General features: G+C 44.0%; 1 protein-coding gene across 1 annotated transcript in view; it reads right to left on the bottom strand.

Annotated features, from left to right (window-relative positions):
* Nucleotides 1–27408, bottom strand: part of MRE11 (MRE11 double strand break repair nuclease) — a 314955-nt gene that overhangs the window by 5837 nt on the left and 281710 nt on the right. Inside the window, exon 19 of the mRNA XM_075337495.1 lies at nucleotides 9762–9852. Coding sequence (XP_075193610.1) covers nucleotides 9762–9852 — 91 coding nt within the window. The remainder of the gene's footprint in view (nucleotides 1–9761; nucleotides 9853–27408) is intronic.

Here is a 27408-nt window from a genome sequence, read left to right as displayed (position 1 = left end):
CTAACTGTACCGCTATTCTATTTTTCCCTGTAAATGATGTAGGCACAAAAAGTACTGCATCCCTTTTTCTAGCTTTAAAGGTAACCAGTCAGCAAGATTTTACTATGTAATCTGATGATAGTATGATGTAGGGAGTAAAAGAAAGATTTCAGTGATGTGTCTCTTATCAAGTTGTGTGATGCTGTTTACTTTAATAATTTTTTAGCATCAGGAACTTATCATTGCTTAAACTATACCAGCTACAGCAGTGCATGCCTGCTAGTCCCACCACGCCCCCTCCTGTGATAAAGATCTCACTGTCTATAGACAATGTACACAGAGAGCTGTGATGTGGGTGGGGTTAGCTTTCTCAGCCATGCTTCATACTACAACTGTATCACAACTGCTACATTCACTAAACTAAGTGATACATCGTTGGATTCAGGGTCTCTTTTCCTACATTATGCTGCCCTCAGGTGAGTTAGAAAAAACCTACTGACAGATCCCTTTTAAATGAAATATGCACAGACAGTACTGTTTCCCTGTTTCCCCCATATAAATAATGTAGGTACAGAAATTATTTTACCTGTTTTTTCTCTGTAAATGATATAGGCAAAGCCAATAATGTATCCCCATTTTTTCCTTTTACTTATTCTGCTTCCCTGTTTCTACCTGTAAGTGATGTAGGCACAGACAGTACTGCTTTCCCTATTTCAATAATTGATGTAGGCACAGACAGTACTGCTTCACCCGCTTTCAATACATGCTGTAGGCACAAACAGTACTGCTTTCGCTGCTTTCAACAAATTATGTAGGCACAGACAGTACTGCTTTCAATAACTTATGTAGGCACAGACAGTACTGCTTCACCTGCTTTCAATAATTGATGTAGGCACAGACAGTACTGCTTCACCTGCTTTCAATAAATGATGTAGGCACAGACAGTACTGAGTTCACTGCTTTCAATAAGTGATGTAGGCACAGACAGTACTGCTTTTCCTGCTTTCAATAAATTATGTAGGCACAGACAGTACTGCTTTCCCTGCTTTCAATAAATGATGTAGGCACAGACAGTATTGCTTTTCCTAATAATTGATTTATGCACAGACAGTACTGCTTTCCCTGCTTTCAATAAATGATGCAGTCACAGACAGTACTGAGTTCACTGCTTTCAAATAAATGATGTAGGCACAGATAGTACTGCTTTCCCTGCTTTAAATAAGCAAGGTAGGCACATACAGTTCTGCTTTCCTATTTTCTCAAAAGGTTGATGTCCTGTTGATATAAAAAGTACTGCACCTTGATTTTCTCTGTAAATGATATAGTACGATGCGCAAAAGGCTATTGAAAAGAAGAGCCACGAACTAACAGGCGGTTGTCAGGTCTCGCATGTGACAGACACAGATTATTGAATTGGCCACGGGGTCATACAAATCAATTTGCATCAATTCTATATACCTACAGATTACTGGACACTAAAGTTAAGAACTAGAATAGTAGAATTGCCTCTTTAAAGCAAGAATGGGAAGATAAGTGGGAGCTAAAACGATGCAAACTGCCTGATCTGTCATTTTATGAAGTTTCCTTACACTATTACATAAAATCTTTATGTCCTCCTTACGACTTTCTGGAGAATTGATGTGTGGCTTCATTTCAATATCTAATCTGTTTATAAGTAATGAGCGCTGACAATGAGGAGCAGCCGGGTAAGGGAAGGAATATTGCTCTTCTGTACTTTTATTGCAAAGCTAATTTTAACACAATATTAATTTTTTTTCGGTTTGACTTCTAAGAAGAGGAAAAAGAAAGGAATGATACACTTACAATTAAATCCCAACCAAACCAAAATAAGACATAGCTGTGTGTACAAGAACCATAGACCTGTCAACCTATAAATCAAAAAATGAGGCCACCAGGGACTTTTACACTAACCCGTTCTGGACTAGACCATTCTATATTCTAAAGCACCATGGATTTTTGACATTAACCCCTATTGTCCTGTAATATTTTAGCATGAAAGGGAATCTGTCAGCAGGTTTTTGCTATGTAAGCTAAAGACCGCATGCTGGAAGGGTTAAACTACAGCATTCAAGGATGCCTGTCTTGTCAAGGTCCAATCAGCTGTTTATTTATGTTTGTTTAAAGGGAATCTGCCAGGTGATTTTCCAGTACAATACTAATGCTATCTTTAAATAAGGCTTAAGGAGACCTTTCAGGATCAGGATCAGTAAGTTTTATTGCTCTATGTTATCCTGTTATCTTGTAAGCTCTGTAGAATTCAGTGAGACATAGTAACTAGTCAAGCATATGGAAAGGTGATTTTCTAGTACAATACTGTTATTTTCAAATGGGTCTTAAGGAGACCTTTCAGGATCAGTAAGTGTTATTGCTCTACCTTATCCTGTTATCTTGTTGTAAGCTCTGTAGACTTCAGTGTGACATTGTAACTAGTCAAGCATATGTAAAGGTGATTTTCTAGTACAATACTAATGTTATCTTTAAATAGGGCTTAAGGAGACCTTTCAGGGTCAGTAAGTTTTGTTGCTGTATGTTATTGTTATGGCCCCTGGGTCTGTTGCTCCACTTTCCCCTTCTCCTTCTGCTTCTCCTTTGCGTCGTTCCAGTCGTTTGGGAACTTCTTAGCTTCCTGAGTCTAAGTCCCAATTTTGAGCTACTGAGCATGCTCACGGACTTAGTCATTTCTGAGGCTAGGTGTGTACTCTGTTCTGAGCATGTCTGCAACGTGGTATTACATGATTGGCCGTGGGTCATGTCACAAATGATGTGGGGATCACATGGTCCTCGGCATGTGACGTGGCATTACATGATTGGCCGTGGGTGATGTCACAGATGATGCGGGGATCACATGGTCCTCGGCATGTGACGTGGCATTACATGATTGGCAGAGGGTGACGTCACTTCTGTCGTTGCTCGTTACTATTGGCCCAGGGTTGTTCCTGTTAATTATCCTCCATCTTGTGGGTGGAGCCAAGTTTATAAAGGGGAGCCTGCCTCTCGGCGCTCAGTCTTTACATGCGCTTGTGTGGGAGTAGACACTCCATGTGAGTCTGCATACTATCCCCGCTACCAATCTCTATAGTGGTATCGGGTTAGACAGGGACCTAGTACCGATTCGGGCGTCGTTGTACCTGCTTCCTATGCTTTACGGGAGTCGGGCTAGGTAGGAACTTCTCCCCCTTCGCTCCTGTTTACTCTCTGCGGATAGCATAGAGAGTTCCCTGGCTCCTTATAGTGCGGTTAGCACACGGGGCTTGGACAGGCACTTGCACTTGAGCCATTTCAGAGAAAGCTATTGCTCTCTGTTATCAGCTGTCAAATTACACTTCCTCTATGAGCATAATAGAGGTTAGTTCTTAGGTTTGCCTGTGACCATTAACAGGAGACCTGTGCATTCTCTCCTTTCCTAGGAGCATAGTGTATGCTTTGATAAGTTACTAGCTTACTTCTGTGAAGTAACAGAGGTATTTCCTATTCGTATTGTGTAGTCGCCCTAACTTATTTATTTGCCACCACATATTAGTTTATGCTAATACAGTACTCGCTGTGAGTTAAACAGGGTGTGTCGTACTAGTCCTTGTGTTGCTGTGAAGTAACAGGAACAAGTACTACTTCTGTATTACAGACACCCTTTTCTGCTGTCACTAGCAGCAGTTGCATGGTGGGCCCTGACTGCCTGTTACTCATTATTAGTTATAATACCAGGCAGCCCCATAATAGTTATCTTGTTGTAAGCTCTGTAGAATTCAGTGTGACATAGTACCTAGTCAAGTATATGTAAAGGTGATTTTCTAGTACAATACTAATGTTATCATTAAATAGGGCTTAAGGAGACTTTTCAAGATCAGTAAGTTTCATTGCTCATTATTCATTAATCCTGTTATCTTTTTGTAAGAACTGTAAATATCAGTGTTTAGTCAAGCATATGTAAATACAAACTGCCCTGCACCCCCCTTCCTCAGTAATACTAAATCTGAACTCAATTTGCACTGCTGCCCCCACCCATACTCCCTCCCACCTCTCAGATGTGATAGTGTATGCACTGAGAGGTGGGTGGGGGGAGCAGTGAATATGCAAATTGTATTTACATACACTTGACTAGCCATCAAAAGACACTGAATTCTATGGAGCTTACAGCAAGATAATAGGATAAGGTAGAACAATAAAACTTAATGATACTGAAAAGTCTTCTTCAGCCCTATTTAAAGAAAACATTAGTATTTTACTACAAAATCAACTGACAGATTCCCTTTAACACTAGAAGTCCTAGGAATTTCGAGCTCCATAGGGTTTCAATGGTAGAAATGTTAATTGACCCCTCTCTGGGACTTCTAGTGTTAAGCAGCAGGACTTCTTATTACTCAGACTACAATGTCAGGGGCATGGCAGTCCTTCATGCCCCTCCTCTGATTGACACCTCATTGTCAATGTACAATCTGTATTGAGACCCTGGTGTGGGCAGGACAGCTCTCTCAGTAATCTAAGTGATACATCATTGGATACAGCATCTCTTTGCCTACATCGTGCGGCTCTCAGATAAGGTAGCAAAAAACTGCTGACACATTCCCTTTAAACAACTAAAAAAAAAGTTTTTCGATTTTGCGCAACCATATTCAAAGGCATTCATTTTTTTGCCATCTATGTTGCTGATCTGCGATTTTTTTGTTTTCCATGTCACACTTTTAGGGCGGCTTTGCACGTTGCGACATCACATGTGCGATGTCGATGGGGTCAAATCGAAAGTGACGCACATCCGGCGTCACTTGCGATGTCGCAATGTGTAAAACCTTTTTGATACGATGAACGAGCGCAAAAGCGTCGTTATCGTATCATCGGTGCATACTCCGACATTTTCATAATGCCGGTGCTGCGACAGGTATGATGTAGTTTCTCGTTCCTGCGGCAGCACACATCGCTGTGTATGAAGCCGCAGGAGCGAGGAACATCTCCTTACCTGCCTCCCGGCTGCTATGAGACGGACGGAGGTGGGCGGGATGTTTACATCCTGCTCATCTCCGCCCCTCAGCTGCTATTGGCCGCCTGCCGTGTGACGTCGCTGTGACGCCGCACGACCCGCCCCCTTAGGAAGGAGGCGGGTCGCCGGCCAGAGCAACGTCGCAGGGGCAGGTGAGTGCATGTGAAGCTGGCGTAGCGATAATATTCGCTACGCCAGCTATCACACGATATCGCAGCTGCGACAGGGGGCGGTGACTATCGCTGCAGCATCGCAAGCATCGGCTTGCGATGTCGCAGCGTGCAAAGCCCACCTTAGGCTCAGAGTCATCAAAGCAATTTTACCCCCAAAAAAGTAGCGGCTTGTTTCTCCCAGCTTGTTCAAAACGTGTGGAACTGAGGCAAGGCAGGGGCATAGTGAAGACGTGACACCACAGCTACTCAAATTCGTGAAAAACTTTGGAGTTTCTTTCCCCAAAAATCTTACTCCAGTCAAGGGAGTTCTAAAACATGGGAAATGCCATTAGTTCGGGGTAGAATAGCATAAATATTCAGGTAAAGGAATGTCTGATAGACAAAGTTCCATCAAACGAAGGTTTGTCTTGTTGTGTCCGGTGGTGGGCAAACACTAACTGGCTAATTTGTGTGCTACGTACCTTTATTTTACAAGTACAGTCTATCTGGCAGTAATGCAGCTTATATTTCAGAAATTCAATGGTGCTTTGGCCCGGGGGACGTAAGTCTGAAACAGTAGGCCCCATCAAAGAAAGGTGTGCCTTGTCGAGGTTGATGGGCTCACAAAAATTGGCCACTTTGTGAACATGTAGCTCAAACGTATAAGCATAGTGTGTATGGCAGTAATACAGTTCACTATTCATATATTCAATGTCTCCATGTGTCTTGGAGCACACAGTGATTTCTGCACCCTTGGCTTTTTTTACGATCGCTATCTATCCTACTGCTTATGTATTATCTTATATCTGTCTCTTACTTCTATCTGTTTCATAGCTATCTATCTTGGTGGTATATAGCTAATGCATATGGATGAATATTTCAATAGGATGCTGCTATTAAGGTTGCTATGGTCGTCTGGAAAATTATTCGTCTTCTTCAAAGCTGCAAGTCATAACTCAGACTGCAAAGAGTCTAATTAAGTCGGGGCGAGTCAATGGAAGGTGAGAAGTTATCCGCCGCTGCGTCATTCCACACCTCCAGACTCTTATCAATTTCATTTGAACTAATATCTTGAGCAGTGACAGAGAATACAGTTCATTAAAGTGACAATCTCGCCAAGTGACCGAGGAGAAGAAAGATTAAACTCCGGAGAAAACAAATAATGCTTGGAGTTTGACGCACAAGCAGCGAACGGGGCATAAATGAAGACGCAGCGCTATATAGAAGAGTCCAACGCTCCTAACGTGGCCCGATCGGTCCTGTTAGCTGAGAGGAGACTTAATAGCGGTCTACAAATATCTGAAAGGAAGTCACAGTGCAGAGGGAACTACCCTATTCTCATTAGCACAAGAAAGTACAAGAAGCAATGGGATGAAACTTAAAAGGAAGGAGATTCAGATTAGACATTAGGAAAAACTTTCTGACAGTGAGGACAGCCAGGGAGTGGAACAGGCGACCACGGGAGGTGGTGAGAGCAGTCAGGGAGTGGAACAGGCAACCACGGGAGGTAGTGAGGACTATCAGGGAGTGGAACAGGCAACCACAGGAGGTAGTGAGGGCCGTCAGGGAGTGGAACAGGCAAACACAGGAGGTAGTGAGGGCAGTCAGGGAGTGGAACAGGCGACCATGGGAGGCAGTGAGGACAGTCAGGGAGTGGAACAGGCGATTACGGGAGGTAGTGTGGACAGTCAGGGAGTGGAACAGGTGACCACGGGAGGTAGTGAGGACAGTCAGGGAGTGGATCAGGCGACTACGGGAGGCAGCGAGGACAGTCAGGGAGTGGAACAGGTGACTACGGGATGTAGTGAGGCCAGTCAGGGAGTGGAACAGGCGACCACGGGAGGTGGTGAGCTCTCCATCAATGGAAATCTTCAAGCGAAAACTGGATAAACATATAGCTGGGATGATTTAGGAAGCCCTGCACTCGCAGGGGGTTGGACCCAATGGCCCTTGAGGTCCCTTCCAACTCTACCATTCTCTGATTCTATTAATAAGAGGCGGCCATTGTAATCAGGTGGACTGACATCAACATCTTAGATGCTGAGATCATCAGTGACTGTAGCATCTAATGGATTGTCACAAAGACAGTCTGGGAGATCACGCAGACATTCCACCGCAGCAAAATCACACAGATATCCCACCACTGTCACGAACAGCACTCTACTACCTCCAATCGTGAGGACAATTCGCAATTGACTGAAGAGTGATGGACGAGGCGATGGTGGCTTTTGCTGTGCCGAGTGGGCGCTTTCACAGTGAACGTATAGAATATACACAACTGATTCCAATGCATGGAATATATATACTTTGGTACGGTCAATGCCATGCTCCGCAATAACCCAAGAAGAACTAGCTGCCACCACCAATCGTTTATAGAGGTTGACTGAACACCTATTATTGGTAATGTTTGGCTTTAGGGATGTGGTAATAGAGCAAAAGGAATGAAGCTATTAAAATTTACATATTTAATATGAAAAATAGGCAATGTTTATAAAAATATACAAAAGATGTTACAAATAGGAACAAAACAATACTTTATATACAGTTACATAAAAATAAAAGGGATAAACAAAAGAAAAATACTAGGCCTGATATGACGGAAATGGCGCAGATCTAAGGAGGGAAGAACTCCAATGAAAGGTGGAACAATCCTACACAGTAGTGTATCTTCCAGCAATGAATAAAGGCGCCAACTCAAAATCTGTATTTATTACAGGACAGTCACTCCCACATACGTCCCCTTGGTGACCCCAAATGGGGCTGGTCATGGGATGTGGCTCTGGTTTTTAGGAAATTATGGGTTCCCCAACTTTCAGGATATTTTCACCACTGCAGGTCCCAGGAATATTTTAATGTCATATTTCCTATCATGACTATAATTCTCCATAGATAGGAAATATGATATATATGTTGTCGTCCATCTGCCCGATTTTCTTTTTTGGAGCTCATAGGCCAGCCTCACAGTGATGTAAGTACATGCACTGCGTTCGCAAGTTCGTCATACCACCATAACTATGCCTGCCACAATAACCCAAATATTCATAGCTGTATATCAGCCCCGAAGCTTATGGTTGCATTACTTTGAAGTTAAGCAGAGCTGACTCCAAAGGTGATACATTTGTCACTTCTATCCTCTGGTATATGCAGATCCTAGACTTCATGTCTGCTCTCCAGCAGATGTACCAAGTTCAATTACCTGTTCATACCACGGGGTCCTAGATGAACTAAACAGGGGCCCAGATAGTGGAGTGCACAACAGTACACAAGACTGCTTTAAGATGCCCATGACTGTAAAATGCTGGCATAAAACCACCCATAGCTGCCTTCTTATATAGATAGCGCCACCACTGTATACAGGTTGTCTGTAGTATTACAACACTACACACATCACTTTAAAAAGAGTCTGTCAACACAGAATGACAGTTCAACCCAATGTACAGACACTCCTTGGTGAGGCCAAACATTTAAGTGTACATTCCCACTCGCTTATTTTCCCTCTATCTCTGCCTCTAGAGAGTCAGAGCTGTAAATCAAAGAAGAGACAGGAGATCGAGGGAAAGCAAGTAAATGGGAAGGCAGTCTTAAATCTTTGGCCACTACAAGGGTGCACTGAGTGCCTGCACTTGGTTTGAATAGTTATTCTGTGCTGACAGGGTCCCTTTAGTAGGACTGAGTTGCAATCCAAAACATGACCTGAAGACAGGATGGTGTCGGTTAGTCTAATCCTAGACACCCATTTTAATGGAAGCAAAAAAACCAAAAATGACTGTTCAAACAAAACACAGGCACTTGGGCACCCTTGGCGTGGCTGAGGAGTTCTGTGCTTCTTCCCACCTACTTGTTTTCCTCTATATTCGTAATTTTCTACCTCTTGTAAAATCAAAACTGTCAATCAAAGGCTTGGTTTGAGCAGTCATTCTGTGCTGACAGTTTCCCTTTAGTGGGACCGAGCTGCAATCCCAAACATAACCTGAAGACAGGATGGTGTCGGTTAGTCTAATCCTGGACAATTATTTTAAAGAGAGTAAAAAAAAATGACTGTTCAAATAAAACACGGGCGCTTGGACACCCTTGGCCTATCTGAGGAGTTCTGTTCTGTGCTCCTTCCCACGTACTTGTTTTCCATCTATATTCATTTCTTTCTAGCTCTTGTAAATTCAGAACTGTCAGTCAATGAAGAGGAGGGTGGAGACTGATGGAAAACAAATAGGTAAGGAGTTATATTGAAAAGTTTGGCCGTGCCAAGGGTGCACCGAGCGCCTGTGCTTGGTTTGAACAGTAATTTTGTGCTGAGAGATTCCTTGATTATGCAAGAACAGGAGGAAGACAGGCTTTATATTACCAGCCTTCATGTGGTCAGATAAGTAGATCCGTCCACTGATTTAGCACAGAGTTGTCATCTCCACATCGGCAAATACACGGCAATGACAGATCCGGAGATAGTCTTTGTGAGGAGGACACTGCTCTTTGTCATCGTTCTCATCTCACGATGACTGTAATTGTTTGCAATTATGGTATAAGAATCCCCCGGTGCATAAACCTTATCATTTTAGTTTCTTACTGTGTCAGCTCGACAGTAGAGTCATTATTATCGTTCAACATATCACATTTGAAATTGTGATAATGGAAGATCTCACCTCGTCATCATCGTCGTCAACAAAGAAGGCTCCTCGAGACGCCAGGCTCTGAGAACTGGGCTTGCTGAAGCTGGATGATGTACTGGAAGACCTGCATAGAGAATAATAGGGTTGGAGGGGGGTGAGGTGTCACTAAGAAAAAGCAACAAAGCTAATACGGCATTTGTCATTCAACATGTATCTGTAGATTATTTAGAAGGGGAAAGAGGAAACCATACAAATTTAATTAGAGAATTAAGAATCAATTCGCACTGTACTGATGAATAAGGCGATGACGCACACTCCGTCTGTGCCGACTCACAGTTTTGTATAATGCTTTTCTCAGCACACTTTGCTAATGAAGAATAAATCACTATATATTGGGCGCCTGTTCGAAAAGATTCAAATTACAAACAGCGAAAAAGAACAATTCAAGCAGTGACTTGTCCGGTCTCCGGGCTTGTGCCAGGAAAAGTGGTCTACAGAGTAGAGTACCTTCAGCAGGATGCAATTGTCCCACCACTCTTTGAGTATGAGTCATGATCCACCCCACCGACTCCCATAAAACGCAAACGTATGCAAGTACAGCATTGCCAGTTGTGCCTGTTCTTGGTCCTGCACCGTGAATGAGATGCTCCAATAGGCATCAGACAAAGGGTTTCCCAACAAGGCCTTCACGGAATCCTAAACAGTCAACAATATCATTTGAGGTAGGAATGTGAATCCGGGTTCTCAGGTAGTGGGATCATTTTGGTTACTGGTTCCTAAAATAACTGAATTTGAGGATAAATACATTTTCTTCTTCAAGCCTTGTAGACGAAGAGATAGCTTGATTGAGGCCTAAGCCACACGGCGAGCAAATCGGTGCGAATGGAGTACGATAAAACATCGCATTCCACTCGGACCAATTTTAGCCTGTGTGCCAGCGCACATGAGCGATTATTTTCTCAGCCCTAATCGGACCAAGAAAACAATCACAGCATGCTGCGGGTGTAATGCGAGACTCTTTTCTCTTGCACCCATTCAAGTGAATGGTGCGAATGAAAAATCGCACTGCACTCGCAGTACACCGGTGTACCGCACGTGCAGAGCGAGAGTCGCAATAGCCGGCTACGGAGAAGAGAGGGAAATAAATCCCTCCCTCCCCTCCTCCGTACCAGCCTGCCCCTCCTCAGTGCCAGCCCGTCCCCCGCAGCGGAGGTCAGCTCGCACAGTCGGACCTCAGTCGCATGGATACTAGCATGACACTCGGCTCCTGCTGTGCTGCCAGCGCGAGCCGAGTGTCATACGAGCATTGCACTAGTGCCCTGTGTGGCCCCGGCCTTAACAGGAGAAAGTAGGGAGCATAAAAAGGCCCAAAAATAGAATAATTACTTAGAATGAGATCCTTTTGTTCAAAGTACAAAGATCTTTATTAAGTCCAAGTGTCATTACAAAAGGATTAAAAAGTCCATTTACAAAACATTACTTAAAACAGGCGCACAGAAGAGAATCTTGAGACATCAACCACCAAAAATAGCATAGCATAGACCCATGAGGGAGAGTCCCTCGAAACACCATTATTTGCAGAGAGCACGGTTCAAGTTTCCCATCTTAATAAATCTAATAGCCTGTCATTACCTCTAAGCACCACCAATCGGAGCCAGAGAGGAGCGGTCATTCAGGCACAATAATAATGCATTAAAAACAATCGCTATAACAAAACTGGGGCTACTTATGCAGTTTAACTTAATAATGGAGGTAAAACTTACCCATAATTGGTCAGCTGAATGGTGATAATGCGCCTTGACACGCGTTTCACAGTCAATTTGTTGGGGGGCTGCAATAATAGTGTGTGATGTGCCATGTTTTATAAGAACACCAGAGGAAATAGCTGTCACGGGATCGGCCGCATGAGGGGCAGGAACCCAACCTGTAACCAGCAACCTCGGGCATTCCCGGACATATTCTGTGTCGTCACACAGGACTCACTTTCTCCCAGCATGATAAGCAGCTGGGAGAAAGGCGAGCTCCTGCTGGCTCCTAAAGGGGGAGGGATGAATCCAGCAGGAAAGTACCTATAGCAATGAATACTGACAGCAGGAACAATGGAAAGTCAGGGAGAATTCTGCAGCCAAACACTGTGACCTTCTATTGCCAGAAACCATATGACTGTCTGTCACCCGTGACACAGGGACTATAAAGGTGTTCATACATGCCAGATGCTTGTTCCGACAGTTATCGCAACAGACTCCCCCCCCCCCTACTCAATTGCTTAAATCGACTTATCACCGAATATGGCTGCAGTACCAACCCGCTTTTCTTACAGCCCAAAATTCAAATTAGCAGATAGGAAGATTCCCAAATACTTCTTGATAAGAGTGGCCATATTGGTTGTTATCACTCAACTTTCCCTGAAATACACTTTAAAAGGTTTGTCCACTTTTCAGGACAATTTTTTTTTTTTTTATTTATTAAATGCATGCATTAGAGGTAAACAATCATTTATGCATTTGGATTTCATAAAATTATCACTGTTTTGCTTTTTCCTGCACATTCTACTTTGATGTGGTCTGTGGTCACAAATCAGCTAAGAGGAGCGCAGAAAAAGGCAGATAAAAGAATCACAAACATGCAGTTAAAAAATAATTTACAGCCCCAATTACATGCATGTTAATGAAGAAAAAAAACATAAAAAGGGACCCAAAGATGCTCAAATCATTTAAAAAGAATGATCACCAAGCTTTTTTCTACTTGCGAGAGCAGCATGATGTAGGGGCGGAGGGCCTGATTCCACAAATAAAATCACTTGAGTGAGGATTCCACAAAAAAATATTCTCACCTGTCCTCTGTTCCTGTGGTGTCCTCTTACCTGCTTCTTGCAAACCTCAGTCACATAGACACCTCCATGATTGCATTCAATGCACGGGGCCGAATGTCTAATGTCATCGCTTTACTGCAGTTGAATGCTTTGCAGCACCGCAAAGCGTTGAACTGCAGTAAATCGCTGATGGCAACGGCGGCTCCATGCACTGGACACGATTATGCAGGGGTCTATGTAATTAATAATAATAATAATAATTTTATTCATTTATATAGCGCTATTCATTCAACAGCGCTTTAGATACATTGGCAACACTGTCCCCATTGGGGCTCACAATCTAGAGTCCCTATCTGTATGTCTTTGGATTGCCTGCGGTTCGCAAGAAGCACCCCTTGATGATCGCGTCTGGTGCCGCTGCTGCTGTCATCGCTTTACTGAAGTTGAATGCTCAGTGGTGCCGCAAACCATTCAACTGCAGTAAAGCGATAACTGTAGCACTGTGCACCAAACGCAATCATTGAGGGGTCTATGTGCAGTCCACAAGAAGCAGGTAAGAGGACATAGCAGAAACGGAAGACCAGTAAGAATATTTTTTTTTTTGTGTGTATTTGAACAACCGCCTAATAGGCGACAAGAAGGGGACCGGAATGAAGACATTACTAAATGATTGGCACATTACTACAGGGCACAAGGATGGTGCAAAGGATGGGCACATTACTACAGGATTGGGTACAAGATGGGCACATTACTACAGGGCACAAGGATGGGCATATTACTACAGGATGGGGCACATTACTACAAGGGGACCAGGATGGGGCACATTACTATAGGATGGGGCACATTACTACAAGGGGGCTAGGATAGGGCACATTGCTACAAGAGGGGACAAGGATGGGGCATTACTTCAATATGGACCAGGCTGGGGTACATTACTACACGGGGTGACAAGGATGGGGCACATTACTACAGGGCACAAGGATGGGCACATTACTACAAGGGGACCAGGATGTACACATTACTAAAAGACATGGACCAGTATGGGGCACATTACTACAGGGGACAAGGATGGGAACATTACTAAAAGAAGTGGACCAGTATGGGGCACATTATTACAGGGCACATTATTACAGGGTACAAGGATGGGGCACATTAATACAAGGGGGTGATAAGGATGGGCACATTACTACAGGGCACAAGGATGGGCACATTACTACAAGGGGACCAGGATGTACACATTACTAAAAGACATGGACCAGTATGGGGCACATTACTACAGGGGACAATGATGGGCACATTACTAAAAGAAGTGAACCAGTATGGGGCACATTATTACAGGGCACATTATTACAGGGTACGAGGATGGGGCACATTACTACAAGGGAGTGACAAGGATGGGAACATTACATTTTATTGGTATCTATTTTTATTTTTGAAATTTTCCAGTGTCCGCTGTATTTCCCACCCTCGGCTTATACTAGAGTCAATATGTTTTCCCAGTCTTTGTGGTAAAATTAGGAGTCTCAGCTTATACTAGAGTATATATGGTAATTCAAATGTAACTTGGACTCTAATTGACCCCTTAAAATGGGTTGTCCCATGAACAAACAGTTACGGTCCTTTATGACCACATCATCAGCATTTTTACTTTAGATTATTATTTATCTAAATACACCTTGATTATAGGAAGAATTGATTTTCTCATGAACATTAATGATGTTACATACAGTGATTTGGTTTTGCATCAATAAGCTTTACGCCAACTCGTAAATTCACAGCGCCGTATATCAGCGGCTCAGAGAGAATGGTAATAGGGTCATATTTTCCATAGATAATGATCTCTACTACTTGGTATTCTGCATTCATATGTTTGGAAAGTGCAAGTTAAGATCTTACTAAGATCTGTGCAATCCCGGGAAGATGGGAAGAAAGGTTTATTTGCAGACTCTCCGGGAATACACATATGTGACATTTATAAACTCACTTGGGCACTAGTTGAGCAAACACCAATCAAGGCAAAAAGAAAATTGCATTTTTTGCTCAACTTCATTCAGATTTCGATCACAGACTTTAAATATTAAAAATCTCAGTCAGACCCGCCACCACGCTGAGTGACAGCTGTCTCACTGCAACCAATCACAGCCGCTAGTGGGCGAGTCTATATCTTGCAGTAAAATAAATAAATACATTTTAAAAAACAGTGTGCATTCCCCCCCAATTTTGATACCAGCCAAGATAAAGCCACACAGCTGAAGGCTGATATTCTCAGGATAGGGAGCCCCACGTTATGGGGAGCCCCCCAGCCTAACAATATCAGCCAGCAGCCGCCCGGAATTGCCAGATCCATTAGATGCGACAGTCCCGGGACTCTACTGGCTCATCCCGAATTGCCCTGGTGCGGTGGCAATCGGGGTAATAAGGAGTTAAATGGCAGCTTATAGCTGCCACTAAGTCCTAGGTTAATCATGGCAGGCGTCTCCCCGAGACACCTTCCATGATTAACCTGTAAAGTGATAGTAAATAAACACAAACACCCGAAAAAAATCCTTTATTTGGAATAAAAGACAAAAAACACCCTCTTTCACCACTTTATTAAAACCCCCAAATACCCCTCCAGGTCCGGCCTTAATCCACACGAGATCCCACGACGCATCCAGCTCTGCTACATGAAGCTGACAGGAGCGGCAGTAGAACACAACCGCTCTCTCTCAGCTCCACGCAGCAACTGAAGTGAGCCGCGTGATCTGCTGTGCCCTCATTCAGGTGACCCGCAGACACAGCTCTCGGGTGGAGGACTGCAGCTGTGGCCGCGGGTCACCTAAGTGACGGCACAGCTGATCGCGCGGCTCACTGCAGTCACTCAGGGGATTTGCGGTCACCTCTCTCTCTCTCATCCAGACCGCAAATCTCCTTTCCCGGCGAAACATTAAAAAAAAAAACAAACAAAAAAAACGCAAAATGTTCTTTTAAAGGAATCTGTTACCTTTATTAGCACACTATTTGCAACGCATCCGTCACATGCGTCACACAACACACTGTGGCGAATGCATCACAACGCAAATGTGAAACTGGCCTATGATATATTGAAAGGAAAAAAAAAAAAAAAGATTATCATGCAGAAGTGATAAATGGGGAAAAAAAAAGAAATGTCACCATTTCCTTAGTTTCGTTTTTCACGGTGTTCACCTTGTATCAAAAAAAGATTTGTGTTGCTATTTTTTGTAATTTTTTTTTTTTATAGATACAGCTCTGGCAAATATTAAAGAGACCACTGCAAAATTTTCAGTTTTTCTGATTTTTCTCTTTATATTTTGGAGTTAAATGTAAATTGTTCTTTTATTCTATAAACTACTGACAACGTCTCCGAATTTCCAAGCAATACATTTTGTATTTATTTTCTGAAAATGAGAAATGGTCAAAATCATCAAGTTCATAATCATTTAGACACAACAATACTAACATTTTACCTCAGGAAGAAACCTCAGAAATCAATATTTTGTGGAATAATCATGATTTTTAATCACAGCTTTCATGCGTCTTGGCTGCTTTCCACCAGTCTGTCACACTGCTTTTGGGTGACCTTATGCCACTCCTGGTGCAAAAATGTAAGCAGTTCTTATTTGTTTGATGGCTTGTGACTATTCCTCTTCCTCTTGATTACATTCCAGAGGTTTTCAATGGGGTTCAGGTCTGGAGATTGGGCTGGCCATGACAGGGTTTTGATGTTGGTGGTCCTTCATTCACACATTGATTGACCTAGCTGTGTGGCATGGCGCATTGTCCTGCTGGAAAAACCAGTTCTCAGAGTTGGGGAACATTGCCAGAAGGAAGAAACTGTTTTTCCAGCATAACCTTCTATGCGTCTTGATTCTTACATCCTTCACAAAGTTTAATCTGTCCAATTCCAGCCTTGCTGATGCATCCCTAGTTCATCACCGATCCTACACCAAATTTCAGTGGGTGCAAGACACTGTGGCTTGTACGCCTCTCCAGGTCTCCGTCTAACCATTAGACGACCAGGTATTGGGCAAAGCTGAAAATTAGACTCCTCAGAGAAGATTACCTTACTCTAGAAATTGGTCAGATTACACTTTGTGAAGGACGTATGAATGAAGCCGCATACAAGGTTATCCTGGAAAAACAGTTGTTTCTTGTGGGACACCACTGAAGATCTGACCCTGTGATACAATGTACAGTGTCAGTGTGCAGCTTGTATACCAGTGTAAATTTGGTGCCTTCTAAATAACTGAACACACAGCCATTAATGTCTAAACCACTGGCAACAAAAGTGAGTACACCCTTAAGTGAAAATGGCCAAATTGTGTCCAAAGTCTCAATATTTTGTGTGGCCACCATTATTTTCAAACACTACCTTAACTCTCTTGGGCATGGAGGTCACTAGAGCATCACAGGAGGCGCTGGATCCTCTTCCATCCTCCATGACGACATCACGCAGCTGGTTGATGTTAGAGATCTTGCGCTCCTCCACCTTCTGTTTGAGGAGACCTCCCAGATGCTCCGTAGGGTTTAGGTCTGGAGACACTTGGCCAGTCCAGGACCTTTACCCTCAATTTCTTTAGCAAGGCAGTGGTTGTCTTGGAGGTGTTTGCGGTTGTTATGTTGGAATAAGAAGGGAGGGCATCACGGTTTGCTTCAGTATGTCACAGTATATGTTGGCATTCATGATTCCCTCAATGAAATGTAGCTCCCCACAGCCGGCAGTACTCATGCAGCCCTAAACCATGACACTCCCACCACCATGCTTGACTGTAGGCAAGACACCCTTGTCTTTGTGCTCCTCACCTGGTTGCCGCCACACACGCTTAACAGCATCTGAACCAATAATTTTATCTTGGACTCATCAAAACACAGGACACTGACTTTACATTATATCAAAGTGTCAGATCTTCAGTGTTGTCCCATGAAAAGAGATCATAAAATATTTACAAACATGTGTGGGGTGTACTCACTTTATTTTATAAACTACAAATATGCCCCTGCTATGTACTATGTAATGCCCATGTCTGACTGTACTGTGACATGGTCTAATCATACAACAGCTCATGGGCCGAGAGGACAAAAGAGAGTATACAGATTAAACAACTTGGGATCACAAATTATTCTTTATTTGAGGTAAAACAGATTTTGAAAATACACAGGGAAATGTTTTACTCCACAAAAAGAATCAGCTGTGATCCCGTGCTATAATGTCTGTATACTCTATGTTGTATCCTCCCTGCCCAGGAGATGTGGTATGATCAGACCATGTCCCTGTACGGTCAGACACGGCCATTACACAGTACATAGCAGGAGAACATATATATATTTATATATAATGTATAAAGCTGAGTGTATGTGTGTATATGTATGTCCACTAAAGGAATCCGCACCGTCACATTCACAATCACAATCACGAAATTTTGCACAGACACCCCATGTGACTCAGGGAACGTCATAGACTATGTTTTGATGGTAAAATTTAACCCCGCGCCTTACAGTTACTGTCCATAAAAACAGTCTCCAATGGAGTCACTGGAGCTGCGAGCTAAAGATTATTAATAGGAGCTGTGATTGGTTGCTATAGGAACAAAAGACATTCATAGTATAACAAGCTTATGTGTGAGGCAATAACATGTCAGTGGGGAGACGGATAGAGGCAGAAAAAGACAGACAGACATAGGCACAGACCGAGAAAGAGGCAGACAGGGAAAGAGCCAGAGAGAGAGACAGAAAGAGAGAGACAGACGATCAAAGAGACAGACAGAGGCAGACAATCACAGACAGACAGGCACAGGCAGGGAAAGAGCCAGGCAGGGGAAGAGCCAGGCAGGGGAAGAGCCAGGCAGGGGAAGAGCCAGGCAGGGGAAGAGCCAGGCAGGGAAAGAGCCAGGCAGGGAAAGAGCCAGGCAGGGAAAGAGCCAGGCAGGGAAAGAGCCAGGCAGGGAAAGAGCCAGGCAGGGAAAGAGCCAGGCAGGGAAAGAGCCAGGCAGGGAAAGAGCCAGGCAGGGAAAGAGCCAGGCAGGGAAAGAGCCAGGCAGGGAAAGAGCCAGACAGGGAAAGAGCCAGACAGGAAAAGAGCCAGACAGGAAAAGAGCCAGACAGGAAAAGATCCAGACAGGGAAAGAGCCAGACAGGGAAAGAGCCAGACAGGGAAAGAGCCAGACAGGGAAAGAGCCAGACAGGGAAAGAGCCAGACAGGGAAAGAGCCAGACAGGGAAAGAGCCAGACAGGGATAGAGCCAGACAGGGATAGAGCCAGACAGGGATAGAGCCAGACAGGGATAGAGCCAGACAGGGAAAGAGCCAGACAGGGAAAGAGCCAGACAGGGAAAGAGACAGACAGGGAAAGAGCCAGACAGGGAAAGAGCCAGACAGGGAAAGAGCCAGACAGGGAAAGAGCCAGACAGGGATAGAGCCAGACAGGGATAGAGCCAGACAGGGAAAGAGCCAGACAGGGAAAGAGCCAGACAGGGAAAGAGCCAGACAGGGAAAGAGCCAGACAGGGAAAGAGCCAGACAGGGAAAGAGCCAGACAGGGAAAGAGCCAGACAGGGAAAGAGACAGAAAGGGAAAGAGACAGACAGAGAAAGAGAAAGAGACAGAGAGAGAGACAGACAGTCAAAGAGACAAAGGCAGACAGATACAGACAGGAAAAGAGACAGAGAAAGAGACAGACAGGGAAAAAGACAGACAGACAAGGAAAGAGACAGGGAAAGAGAAAGAGACAGACCTGGAACGAGACAGACCTGGAATGAGACAGACCTGGAAAGAAACAAACCGGGAAAGAGACAGACGGGGAAAGAGACAGACGGGGAAAGAGACAGACGGGGAAAGAGACCGACGGGGAAAGAGACCGACGGGGAAAGAGACCGACGGGGAAAGAGACAGACGGGGAAAGAGACAGACGGGGAAAGAGACAGCCGGGGAAAGAGACAGCCGGGGAAAGAGACAGCCGGGGAAAGAGATAGACAGGGAAACAGACTGACAGACACAGAGAAAGAGACAGACACAGAGATAGAGAAAGACAGACACAGAGATAAAGACAGACACAGAGATAGAGAGAGAGAGACAGAGATAGATTGAGATACAGTTAGGTCCAGAAATATTTGGACAGTGACACAATTTTCGCGAGTTGGGCTCTGCATGCCACCACATTGGATTTGAAATGAAATCTCTACAACAGAATTCAAGTGCAGATTGTAACGTTTAATTTGAAGGTTTGAACAAAAATATCTGATAGAAATTATAGGAATTGTACACATTTCTTTACAAACACTCCACATTTTAGGAGGTCAAAAGTAATTGGACAAATAAACCAAACCCAAACAAAATATTTTTATTTTCAATATTTTGTTGCGAATCCTTTGGAGGCAATCACTGCCTTAAGTCTGGAACCCATGGACATCACCAAACGCTGGGTTTCCTCCTTCTTAATGCTTTGCCAGGCCTTTACAGCCGCAGCCTTCAGGTCTTGCTTGTTTGTGGGTCTTCCCGTCTTAAGTCTGGATTTGAGCAAGTGAAATGCATGCTCAATTGGGTTAAGATCTGGTGATTGACTTGGCCATTGCAGAATGTTCCACTTTTTTGCACTCATGAACTCCTGGGTAGCTTTGGCTGTATGCTTGGGGTCATTGTCCATCTGTACTATGAAGCGCCGTCCGATCAACTTTGCGGCATTTGGCTGAATCTGGGCTGAAAGTATATCCCGGTACACTTCAGAATTCATCCGGCTACTCTTGGCTGCTGTTATGTCATCAATAAACACAAGTGACCCAGTGCCATTGAAAGCCATGCATGCCCATGCCATCACGTTGCCTCCACCATGTTTTACAGAGGATGTGGTGTGCCTTGGATCATGTGCCGTTCCCTTTCTTCTCCAAATTTTTATCTTCCCATCATTCTGGTACAGGTTGATCTTTGTCTCATCTGTCCATAGAATACTTTTCCAGAACTGAGCTGGCTTCATGAAGTGTTTTTCAGCAAATTTAACTCTGGCCTGTCTATTTTTGGAATTGATGAATGGTTTGCATCTAGATGTGAACCCTTTGTATTTACTTTCATGGAGTCTTCTCTTTACTGTTGACTTAGAGACAGATACACCTACTTCACTGAGAGTGTTCTGGACTTCAATTGATGTTGTGAACGGGTTCTTCTTCACCAAAGAAAGTATGCGGCGATCATCCACCACTGTTGTCATCCGTGGACGCCCAGGCCTTTTTGAGTTCCCAAGCTCACCAGTCAATTCCTTTTTTCTCAGAATGTACCAGACTGTTGATTTTGCTACTCCAAGCATGTCTGCTATCTCTCTGATGGATTTTTTCTTTTTTTTCAGCCTCAGGATGTTCTGCTTCACCTCAGTTGAGAGTTCCTTAGACCGCATGTTGTCTGGTCACAGCAACAGCTTCCAAATGCAAAACCACACGGCTGTAATCAACCCCAGACCTTTTAACTACTTCATTGATTACAGGTTAACGAGGGAGACGCCTTCAGAGTTAATTGCAGCCCTTAGAGTCCCTTGTCCAATTACTTTTGTTCCCTTGAAAAAGAGGAGGCTATGCATTACAGAGCTATGATTCCTAAACCCTTTCTCCGATTTGGATGTGAAAACTCTCATATTGCAGCTGGGAGTGTGCACTTTCAGCCCATATTATATATATAATTGTATTTCTGAACATGTTTTTGTAAACAGCTAAAATAACAAAACTTGTGTCACTGTCCAAATATTTCTGGCCCTGACTGTAGAAAGACAGACACAGAGATAGAGAGAGACAGAGACTGATACAGAGACAAAGACAGACAGAGAGATAGACACAGACATGAATAGAAACAGACACAGACAGATAGGGAAAGAGACAGACAGAGAGACAGACACAAAGACAGGAACACAGAGACAGACAGAAAGAGACAGAGACTTGGAGAGAGACAGACCGAGACAGTTACTATCCCGGTCAACGCCCGGGTACCATATATATATATATATATATATATATATATATATATATATATATATATATATATATATATATATATATATATATATATATATATATATATATATAAATACTACTATGTGAACATACATACTGCTCCGTTAGAGGTAAAAATATTTACCCAATTTAAAGTCCTTCAGAGACTTTGACTAACTTTCTCCAAAAGATGTAGAGGACGAAGAATGATTCCATTACTGTAAGCTTGACACCACAAATCTACTGGAAAGGACCTTGATGATTCTTTATGTTTGGAAACAGAGCAATCGACTTCTATGGAGGAGCCATCCATCAGATTTCAAGATGTTCTATTTAGAGATTCTCCATGTTGTCCTCAGATAACCTTAAGTGACCGGCACCACATTCACTCTATAAAAGCCATGGTGTGTGAGCGTAGAGCCATGAGTCACGGCACATGGTACAATCAGGTGAACTTGATGAAAAATCAATGAGTCATTATTTTGGATGTGACCTAGTGACTGGAGCTCATGAGGATTTATGAGTCCACAGTGGGTGTTGATACAAGCTGGTTTTCCTTCAGTAAATGGCCCGGGAATGCCTGTGATTTACTCTCCCATATTACTCAGCTTCAAGCTTTTTACTTTGGATTAAAGGACTTCTCCACCTTTCACGCTTGCCGTGAAAAAGATGATCTGGTACTCAACCTCCCCAGGTCCAGTGCTGTGTCTCTAGTGACTACAGGAGTGACGGTCACACTGGCACACTCGATGTAGACGGTACGATCTGCTGAGCTCTGTGATGGTCTTCAGCGCCGTTGACATGACACCTCCGCTGGGCCTATACACAATCACCAGAAGAGTGTGAGACCTGGGTAAGGTTTGTATCGGCTGATTTGGTTATTTTTACCACTGCATTCATAGTTTGAGGGTTTTTTTTTACCAGGAGATGAAAGGGGAGAATATCTTTAAGGGCTTATGCCTATCATAAAGCTGTGGTGAAATATGGAGTAACCAAGGGTCCATATGATGGACCTGAAGACACTTTATATACCTCTTTTATAGGGGCTCGCTGTTTTATTGGATAGCCCAATAAAAGACTAATGTTATATTATGGAGCAGTGCTGACCGGCAAGTTTTTTCTCATGCCGATTCCGCAGCATGCTGTGAGTGGCAGTGTATACTGGACGGTGCGCACCCTTTCAAGTCTATGGGTGCGTGCAAAACATTGGACTGCACTCACGTCATCCGAGTGCAGTCCAATATATGCTGGGACAGACACTGGAGAAATGGAAGGGGTTGTCCACTCTTAGGACAACCTCTTCTGATTCCACTTATTTCCCCAGTTAATATAAAAGACCCTATACTCACCTCCTGTTCTGGTGCTGTTCCACCGCTGTTGGTAACCGCGGTCGAGGGTCATGTGAGATTGTGATGCCGGCTTCTTTCTCCACTCCTTTGGACCCAATGAGCAATCAACAGGAAATGGGCGGAAGCCGCAGGGTCACTTCCTGTTGATCAGCGCATTTGATCTGGAGGCGGACGAGAGAAGCCAACAGTGATTAGACGAGGGGCTTGTGTGACGTCACAACGTCATGTGAGATATGAACAATGGTTACCGACAGCGCTGGAAAGGCGTCAGAATGGGAGGTGAGTACAGGGTCTTATATTTTAACTGGGGTAAGAAGTGGAATCAGAAGGGGTTGTCCTAATCGTGGACAACCCCTATAAGTTCTCCATCTTCTACGATTCTTGCATGTGAAAGATCACAATAAATAACATGGCTTAAACTTTCATCATAGTATCAGCAGAGTGTCATTAGCATAATCAGGCTGATTCTCTGGCATGAGAGACTATATGGCCGTCTGACCCCGGCCTGAGGCTCATTATTCCTCCATAATATGGAAAACAATAGAGAATGTTAAAAGGGTTTGTGCAAGATGAGCTACAATGGGATGCAGAGGCAGAAAACAGGGTAATTAGTGCCACCTATTGGAGGCAATAATTCTATAGGCAATAATTCTACAACTCTTAAATGAGCCCTTCCATATGAGTTTGGATATAAAGTCAAATCAGAATCTTTCCCAGAAGGAAGAGACCTCCATTTGCTGACAGCTGTAATGGGGTTCTTGCCTCTCATCAGTGCCAAGCAAGACACTGGCTGTCTGGGTGAGATGCATTAAATAATCTAAGGGGTTAAATGGAACCTTTAATATAAAAAAAAAAAACAAAAAAAAAAAACCACTACTAATCTGCAGATCTAGAGTTATTCTGCAGGTTAATAGCATTCTAAAGCTGCCCAGTTGCCGCACTGAAATCCTGTATACAGGGAGTAAATTAACTTTATTCCTCCCGGCAGCCTCGTACTTTCAGTCATAGATGTGCGACTGGAGCAGTTTCGGTCACATGGTGCTTTACGGTGGTTACAGCTGCTGTTCACTATTTACTGTGCAGTGACTGAAGTCATGCCTGTATGACTGAAAGCCAGCGGCTGTCTAGAGGAATAAGCTTAATTTCCTCCCGGACTTTCAGTGTGGCGGATAGGCAGCTTTAGAATGTTATTAACCAGATATCAGCAGGTTTATAGAGTTTCTTGACAATACAAGTTTCCTTTGAATCCCCCTACAACATCTTGGTGGTCTTTTGAAGACAAAACTGTATACTTTAGACCCTCCATTGAAGGCCACTTACTTAACCAACCAATTTCATACTAAAACGGCTCTTGGCAAGTTTTTCCTTTTGGAGAATATTCTTGTTTGTACTCATATCAGTCACGCGGCAGCTCTCTTTCAAGAGTCACTATTGACTCCTACGATTGCTTACTCCTATGGATGGCACTAGACAGTTTGTTCTCTTCCTCTGTAAGAGCAATATCGCCCCTCAGGGGGCATTGTATGGCTTATAAGTCTCCCTAAACCATATTGGCAGTGTTCTTATTGAGAAAATGATTAAAACCCTCTGTAAAATGGAAGGCTTACAGAGGCAGAGTATGGGCTCAGAGGATTCTAAGAGCCAAATAATACATCCTAACCTCACATATCTGTTCTACGGCAATGTGCAAGAGCCAGCAAAGGTACTCGTATATCGGAAATGGAGATCATAGTTCGATATTAAGGAAGACATACCTAACAGTTTTTGCTCTCAATTCAACAATAATTATAGCCAGATTAAAGCATTTTTGTGATCCATTATTACACTGTTGTGCATGGAGGCATCAAAAATGTCCATAGACAACAGATGTAAGGGGAAACAAGGATTGGGCATGCTGGATTTCAACATGCATGATCCTTTTTGCGCTGGTAGAGGAGTACCGTATTTTTCGGACTATAAGACGCACTTCTTTCCCCAAAACATTGTGGGGGAAAGTGGAGGGGTGCGTCTTATAGTCTGATGGCTGTGGTGAAGGGGGGGGTGCGGTGGAGCGGGTCATCAGAGGCGGGAGCAGGATGCAGCAGTGCCTACCGTGACCACATGGGCCCGCTCATTATCTTTTTCATATGCACTGCATCCTGACGGATGGGCGGGGTGCGCGCGCATAATTAACAGCCGGCCCACGTGATCATCCCTGGCAACTACAGCCTGGAGTGATCATGTGTGGCTATATTCACTGCCCCCCAGGCATCAACATCATCAGAGCGGGGAAAAAAGAATAAGTATACTCACCGGCCACCGTTCCCTGCAGCATCGCTCGTCTTCCTGCCCGCTGATGTGTGTGGAGAGCGATGCGCACAGTGATGACATCATTGCTGTGCGCACGGCTCCACACAGGTCAGCGACACTGCTGCTGGCACAGACAGGAAGACGAGCGATGCTGTGTGGAGTGAGGAAAGGTGAGTATAACGTGTATTTTTTTGTGTGCCACAGGATGGGGGTATATAGCAGGATGGGGGCACATATCAGGATGTGGGCATATACCTGGATGGGGGCACATACCAGGATGGTGGACATATATACAAGGATGGGGATCATATACAAGGCAGGAGGAACATTATCAGGCTGGGGTACCTTAGTAGAGAATTTGGGGACATTACCCCAATAACAATGTCAGAAGCAGATCCTCGCCCCATAACAGTGTGTCATGACCACATTTTTTTCTTAAAATTTTATTATCCCATTTTCCTCCTCCACAACCAGGGTGCGTCTTATGGTCCGATGCGTCATATAGTCCGAATAATTCGGTAGATACTAATTCCTCATTTAAGAAAATATGTATGCTCAAGTAAATAGATTTGGTAAGCAACTGTAGATCCCCAAAAATAAGATCTACCCTGAATATAAGGCCTAGCAGGAATTTTCAGCCTTTTTCAAGTATGCTTATAATATAATATAAGCCCTACTCTAAAAATAAGCCCTAGTTGAGGTTTAATTATGAAGTGCCCGGGCAGCTAAAAAGTTAAAAAATACAGCAGGACACTTCAGATTGTTTGGGACATCTGGGAAAATGATTGTCTGAAGGAGAAAAAGATGAGCACCACTGTTAGGGACGCTTTACATGCTACGACATCGCTAGCATTTTCTGGCGATGTCGAGCGCGATAGCACCCGCGTCCGTCATACGGCTATGTGGTGATTGCTGCTGTAGTGAACATTATCGCTACGGCACACGCACATACCTGTTCAGCGATGTCGCTGTGACTGCCGAACAATCCCTCCCTCAAGGGGGAGGTGCGTTCGGCGTCACCGCGACGTCACTAAGCGGCCGGCCAATAGAAGCGGAGGGGCGGAGATGAGCGGGACGTAACATCCCGCCCACCTCCTTCCTTCCTCATTGCCGGAGGACGCAGATAAGGTGAGGTTCCTCGTTCCTGCGGTGTCACACATAGCGATGTGTGCTGCCGCAGGAACGATGAACAACATCGTATCTGCAGCTGCAACGATAATTGGGAATGAACGCCCATGTCACCGATTAGCGATTTTGAACGTTTTTGCAACGATTCAAAATCGCTAATAGGTGTCACACGCAACGACATCGCTAACGCGGCCAGATGTGCGTCACAAATCCGTGACCCCAACGACATCACTTTAGCAATGTCATAGCGTGTAAAGCGGCCCTTAGTCTTGTGACAACCATCAATTGTGACTGTTTTTGTCATGGGTGTGCCTGTGGTGTCCGGCTGTAGACGGTCACAGCGTTTGGCTGTACAAACTGTACCCTAACATTCTCTAGTTGTGGTTAATCCTTTTCCCTTTAAGCCCCTCACCTTTCATCTGTTAATCATCAATACTTCCCTTTGTGTGCTTAAATACTCTCATCCCTCCTAGATCTGTGCTAGTGATAGACTTAAAACCAATGTAAGCTCTGGATGCAAATAGTCGGCTTGCACTCATCTAAAGGGTTATTTTTTGCTGCACTTATCCTTGAGTCATCTGGACATAAGTTGTTCATGTGCTTTTCCCCTGTGCATGTTCCTTGTGTCTTCTTTAGTGCTTCGTGGGGTTGACTAAGGGCTCATCCCACTAGTTCTAGGGTCAACCTGCTATCCTGCTTGGCGCATAGGTGTAGAACCTAACTAGGGTGGTGAGGGGAACCAGGGGCCATTGGTAGGCTTGGTCACGAGTCACCATCTCTTCCTTCCCTAGACACAGGGTTTCCTTTCCCTTCCCTTTCGATGTTCGCTTGGTACTTCAACGTACCTAGCATGACAGTTTTAGTCAACACTTGGGTCTTAATTTTAAGAGTGATGTTCTGGAACCCAAACTCTTAACAGATATACACCAACAGGTAGTTTTAACTGAGTTTGTTTCTCCACTCCCGATCCAGTAGACTGTTCTTCTAGGACTGCAATCGGTTGGCGCTAAGAAGATCATCAACTTGGTAGAACCGACATTGTGAAACCATGCGTCAGGCCAACGCGCACATTTCCAAAAATCGGCTACATTGCCAAGTAAATGCTGTAGACAAGACTGTATTCACTACAATGTACCGG

The sequence above is a fragment of the Anomaloglossus baeobatrachus genome, chromosome 2 (genome assembly GCF_048569485.1).
Source record: "Anomaloglossus baeobatrachus isolate aAnoBae1 chromosome 2, aAnoBae1.hap1, whole genome shotgun sequence".
In the NCBI taxonomy this organism is placed as follows: Eukaryota; Metazoa; Chordata; class Amphibia; order Anura; family Aromobatidae; genus Anomaloglossus; species Anomaloglossus baeobatrachus.
Note: the sequence above shows the minus strand (reverse complement) of the source record. Positions and strands in the feature narration are given on the sequence as shown.